At 34.7% G+C, this 6,691-nt stretch overlaps 1 protein-coding gene across 1 annotated transcript; it reads left to right on the forward strand.

Annotated features, from left to right (window-relative positions):
- LOC137714109 (receptor-like protein 2) lies at nucleotides 1-2,540 on the forward strand. Its single transcript, XM_068453397.1, has one exon. The coding sequence runs from the start codon at nucleotides 128-130 to the stop codon at nucleotides 2,078-2,080; it is 1,953 nt and encodes a 650-aa protein (XP_068309498.1). The 5' UTR covers nucleotides 1-127; the 3' UTR covers nucleotides 2,081-2,540.
- Nucleotides 2,541-6,691: the final 4,151 nt, after the last annotated feature.

Below are 6,691 nucleotides of genomic sequence, written 5' to 3' on the forward strand. Positions count from 1 at the left end.
AACTCTATCTTCTTCCCCTCTAAATTGGAGTAGTCTAGTTGATTGTTGTCATTGGAACGGCATCACTTGTAATCAGGAGGGTCGGGTCATACATTTGCTCTTACCCTCCAAAGGGCTCAAAGGAGGTATGTTTGTCTCATCACTTGAAAATCTCACACATCTCACCCACTTGAACCTTTCCCACAATTCACTTCATGGTACACTTGAAACTAAATTCTTCCCATCCTTGAATTGCCTCGAAATCTTTGACTTGAGCTATAACCTTTTTTCTGGAAAGTTTCCGTTTTCTATACCACCAAAAAGTATTCAGACAATAGATTTGTCATGCAATTACTTTCATGGTGCAATTCCATCTTCTTTCTTCCAACAAGCTTGGAATTTGACTAGTTTCAATGTCAGCAACAACACCTTCTCTGGGCCTATCCCATCATCTATTTGTCTTCGATCGTCTCCTTCCATAAGAATATTGGATTTTTCCTCCAATGAATTTAGTGGAAACATTTCTTGTGGGTTTGGTGGGTGTTCCAAACTGCAAATTTTTCGTGTCGGTCACAATAATTTGTCAGGATCACTTCCAGAAGATATCTACAACGCTACCAAACTTGAGGAACTTGCATTACCTGTCAATTCACTAAATGGAGTCATTAGTGAAAGAATTACCAACCTCACCCACCTTACAATCCTTGACCTCTTCTATAATCATTTGAGTGGTGTCATCCCTCTCAATTTTGGGAAGCTCTCCAAGTTGAAATTCATGAATCTTGGTTTCAACAGCTTACAAGGTAATTTGCCCCCATCTTTGATGAATTGCACAAACCTTGTAGAACTACATTTAGGATTCAACTACTTGGAAGGGGATGTCACCAAGCCTAATTTCTCCAAACTCAGCCACCTTAGCAAACTTGACCTAGGTGGGAATAACTTCACTGGTATCTTGCCAATAAGCCTTTACTCATGCAGGTCCCTAAAGGCAATTCGGTTGAGTGTAAATCCTTATCTAAAAGGACAAGTACATCCTGAGATTCTTTCATTGAAATCATTGTCATTCCTCTCGCTTGGTAGTGTACAATTGACCAATATCACAGGGGCAATAAAGATATTAATGCGTTGCAAAAGTCTTCATGCACTCTTCCTTGCTAGTTCGTTTAGCGGTGAGGCAATGCCAACTGATGATGACATGGTTGACTTTCATGGATTCCAGAATCTTCGTGTCTTGAGTTTGGGCGGATGTGGGATCGTTGGTCAGATACCTGGATGGTTATCAAACCTAAAGAATCTAGAGATGTTGTATCTGGGTTTTAATCAAATCTCAGGGTCAATTCCAAGTTGGTTAGGGACTCTTCCAAAACTCTTTTTTGTGAGTCTATCATCCAACCAAATTTCAGGTGAATTTCCAAAACAACTTTGTAGCTTACCAATGTTAATGATGGATGAATCTCGACTAGACGATTATGAATTTGAACTTCCTCTCATTAGCCTCCCAATTAAAAATCCACGTTTTTGGCCACGTAGGTTGTCTAACTTTCCTGGAACAATAGACCTTGGGCTCAATAATATTAGTGGTAGTATACCTACTGAGATTGGCCAATTGCTATTTCTTCGTGAGTTGTATCTTAACAGCAACAACTTCTTAGGAGACATTCCCGACCAAATATCTGACCTAAAATATTTAGAGGTTTTGAACCTCTCCACGAATCATTTGTCCGGAAAAATTCCCTGGTCAATGGCGAGCCTTAATTTCTTGAGAGAATTTAATGTCTCGTACAATAATATTGAAGGACAAATACCAAAGGGCACACAACTCCAGAGCTTCAACGCTTCTGCATTTGAGGGGAACCCTAAACTTTGTGGTGCTCCACTTCCAAATGAGTGCAAAGAAATTGAGGCGGATAATAAGAATGACAACCAAGATGCGAACAATGAAAGTGATGAGCTTCCTTGGTTTTATTTCTTTGCAACCCTAGGTTTCATTGTTGGATTTTGGGGAGTTTGCGGTACTTTAGTTCTTAAGAAGACATGGAGGCACACATATTTTCAGTTCCTTGATAATGTACAAGATTTGCTCTATGTGAAGACTTAGATGGCAGTGTACATGTACAAAACGAAAAGAAGGTTGAGAGACTAGATTCTACTTTTTATTATATATTTTTCATTTTTAATAAAAATATTTGATACACAAAATTAACACACTTGGCGACATGCTTTCTAATAAAGGTTAGTCTTACTGTTGTATTTGGACTGCACTTGTATTAGAGAGTGTGTCAACAAATGTGTTAGTTTTGTATATCCAAATAGTATGAGTCTTTAAGTTTTTATTTGTTTGCTTTCATCGTGATGTAAAGATTGTTCTAAAATTTGATAGTCCAATAAAACTATTCGGACACAAAAAAAGTAACATGCTTGTTGACACTTGAAATAATACATTTGAGCTCTACTAATTGTATGTGAGTCTCATTTAATATTGGAGAGTGTGTCAACAAAGTGATAATTTTATGTGTCAAAGTAGCATCAATAATAGTTAGACATTCTTAAAGTTTTGCCATGGCGTAAGTCGATATAAAGCTGATTGTCAGTACTTTTTAGGATTGTGATTTTCACACACCCTTAACTACTTTTCCTACACCCCTTCCTATTTTTTAATACTTAATTGGTATCTTACTATTTAATCTTCCATATATACCCTTCCTACTTTTTGATGGTAATTAATGAAAGATTAAATAGGGAGGGGTATATATGGAAGATTAAATAGTAGGATACCAATTAAGTATTAAAAAATATGGAGGGATGTGGGAAAAATAGTTAAGGGTGTGAAAATCACAACCCTACTTTTTATATCATATGTCCAGAAGAAACTTATTATACAGTGATGACAATTAACAATATTTTGAATTGCATTTTGATTTTTAAGAAATTATTATTTATTATTATCATTATTATTATTATGATTTCCAGAAAATTTTGTGGATCGGAAGTCTAGGATGGAGCCACATGGCAAACATTCTTAGAGAACTTTAACGAAAAACTCTCGGTACTGTTCACTTTAACGAAAAAATATATTTTTATACTAAAAAGTCAATTCTGGTACTATTTATTTTAACTTTTATTTTATCCTTATCGTTAAAACTCAAAGTTTTCAAATTTTTTTTATTAATTTTTCTTGATGAACATTGCAAGCGGAACCCACACCTTCTTTTCTGTTTCGCATGCAAGTGCTAAAAAAATTGGACCAGCCCGTGACTGACGTTACCCTAAAGTCAACCAAAGCCGGCTGGGCTTGGGGGTAGAATCGCCGAGGCTGATGCCAAGGGTCTAAACAACCAAGGCATGGAAAGGTGGATGGAGTTTTGGAGTGCATTTATTTTCAGAATAGCTATAGGTGATGCTGTTTCTGACTTTTAACAATCAAGATGAAAGCATATCTCTTTCTTTAGATGCAATTTAAATGAAAGAAAAACTAATGAAAAAAATTTGAAAATTTTTAGTTTTAACAATAAAGACAAAATAAAGAGTAAAGTGAATAGTATCAGGTTTGATTTTTTAATGTAAAAATGTGGTTTTTTGTTAAAGTGAATAATACTACGAACTTTTCGTTAAAACTTCCTTAAATGAACAAATTTTGTCAGTCCGTTGACGATGAAACTTTTGAGCAGGGTTGGGTGTATTTCAGTACCTTAGCTTTCTGTTTATTGCTTCTCGTTTGGACTTTGTTAAATGGTTGCTGATAACAAGTGTTCTCTTCGTTTCTTAACTTTCGACAACACTTTTGCATCAGTCCTTTTTCTTCTTAAAAATCGGCAACAGGGCTTGGGGGGTGCTGTCGTCTAATTGTTGTAACAAAAGCCCTCAAGATTAAAAATTATCCTTCTGACATTAAGGAATGCATGTAATGGTTGTATTGTGTGTGTGATACTATCACCCTTTAATTACATCGTTATGATTTTCAGAGAGTAAGAGTGAAAGAGCTCCCGAGAGAGATTTTTTGGGAATTAGTGTAATAGGGTGTACAAGAGTTTTGGGTTTGGGTTATGATAACTTAAGTGTATCTTATACTTGTTTGTGGGTTCGGGTTCGGGTAATATATACAGGATTTTGCTTAATCTTGTTAAATTTTCAATGTTTTTACATCTCGTTTATTTTATCATGCTTAAATATGGTTTGTATTCCGTTGTAATTGTGCAGAACTGAGATTCAAATTCCAATGTCATAACAATGCAAACCAGCAAAACCACAGTTGAGCATATTAAAATAAATAAAAAATAAAGATGCCGACAAATTTAAGAGATTTTAAAAAATCCGTGTTGTGGCGTGGAAGTCTTCGAAGAGAAGACATGATTTGACTGCTGCAAGCAATGTTGGAAGCAGGTCTTGACTTTGTGGGCTTGCATGCAATTGTGCATGCATTAAGTGGCAAATGGAGAAAAGTGTTGCACGCTATAAGCTGGCTAGGTACAACATAAGAGTTTAAATATTGCGTGTGAGCTAAAGACCAATTTGGTCTTAGTTGTTGACATCACTTTAATGGGTTACTGATGGATACCTATAATTAGATGCACTATTTGTGCATTTATTAAGCATTCGAAGTTGAACACGGGTTGAAAGAAAATTAGAGAGTAGGAGTGAAAGATCTCTTGGGAGAGAGTGAATACTGTGAGAGGATGTACAAGGTTTCGAGTTTGGGTTATGTTAATTCAAGTGTATCTTGTAATTGTTATTATTGTCATGAAGAACAATATTTCTCCTAGGACATAGGCAGAATTTTGTCGAAAACTTCTCGATGTTTTTATTTCTTGTTTATTTTATTCTACAAACCTTATGGTGAGGTTGCAATTTAAATCTCAGTTCTACATAACTATACTAGAATATAAACCACAATTGAGCAAAATAAAATAAACAAGAAATAAAGACATCGAAAAATTTACGAGGATCAACAAAATCGTGTGCTTACATTCTAGGAAAGATATTGCTTTTTACTATAAAAATATTAAGTACAAGATATACTTGAGTTAACATAACACAAACAGAAACCCTTGTACAGACTCTCACATTATTTTCCAAAAACTCTACTCTCTCCCAAAAGATCTTTCTCTCTTACTCTCTGATTTTATCTGACCCCGTGTTCATCTTCGAATGTTTACCAAATGCACAGACATTGCATCTAGGTATAGACATACACCGGCAATTCATTAAATTGACGCCAACAACTAAGACCAAATCAGTCTTTTTGTTCACACGCAATACTTAAACCCTTTGTTGTACGTAGCCTATAGCGTGCAGCTTTTTTCTCATTGCCATTTATTGCGTCCACAATTGCGTGCAAACCCACAAAGTCAAGACCTACCAACTTTGCTTGAATCATGTCTTCTCTTTGAAGACTTCCACGCCACAACACCAATACTAGTTGAACTTCGATTGTTGTATAACACAATATACATAGACAACAAATACATGAGCTAATCCGGATTTTGATGAACTTTGTAAATTTCTCGTTGTTTTTAATTTTTTTGTGTATTTTATCCTGCTCAGCTGTGGTTCGTATTTTGGTGATGTTGTAAATTTCTTGCTGTTTTTATTTTTTTTGTCTATTTTATTATGCTCAACTGTAGTATGTATTCTGATGAGGTTGTGTCCGAATCTCGATTCCGAACAAATTGGAGACTCGAGAATCAAGTATATACTCTTTGTCTTCAATATCATTAGGCTTGGCAAACGAGTCGTGTCTGTCGTGTTAATGTCATTTTCCTGTAACATCTATTATCTTAATAGGTCGTGTCATGTCACACCTGTTATCTTAACAGGTCACTTTACCCAAGTGACCCGACCTGTTATGACCCGTTAAGAAAAATATATATATTTTTCTTAAATTTGCACATACCACACATTGCTACATAAATATTACTTCAAAACATTAAAAAACATTTGTCGTTTAAGTACTACATTTACACTCGAAAATAAGAGCCTAATAAACAAACATTCATACACTACTAGTCTATTACAAAATATTAAATGTGCAAGGATATGCAAAATGAAAGAGTTTTTATTTTCAAGGTTGTGAAACCTTTCTCAAAAGTTTAAACCTTGCCAATGAAACTCAAAGCTTGCATGTTATTCCTTTTACAAAATCCTCAACTTTCATTAAGTATAGCATAAGATTTTGTGGTATCCATTAGTGTAAATATTTTAAATTTAAGATCAAGTTCATTCATTATATTCATATAGGGTCAAGGAGTGTAGCTGTAAAAAATCATCAAAATCGGAGTTCAAATAACGGTTAAATCGTGATTTTTCGTTGATAATCGTCGAAAAGTTTTGTCCTGTTACTTGATCTCTGAATGTTCGTATTTTGCAATTTTTGACATATGCGATCTCAAAGTATATACAAACATGTTTAACGGTTGGATCGTTGAAACTAGTTTCGTAGAATGCGTATCCCATCAAAACAATAGATTCACTAACACTTAATAATTTATTCATACTTTCATTAAGTATAACATAAGATTTTGTGGTATCCCCTAGTGTAAATATTTTAAATTGAAGATCGAGTTCATTCAATGTATTCATATAGGGTCAAGGAGTGTAGCTATAAAAAATCATCAAAATCGGAGTTAAAATAGCCGTTAAATCGTGATTTTTCCTTGATAACTGTCGAAAAGTTTTTTCCCGCTACTTGATCTCGGAATGTTTGTTTTTTGTG

The sequence above is a fragment of the Pyrus communis genome, chromosome 14 (genome assembly GCF_963583255.1).
Source record: "Pyrus communis chromosome 14, drPyrComm1.1, whole genome shotgun sequence".
Classification (NCBI taxonomy): domain Eukaryota; kingdom Viridiplantae; phylum Streptophyta; class Magnoliopsida; order Rosales; family Rosaceae; genus Pyrus; species Pyrus communis.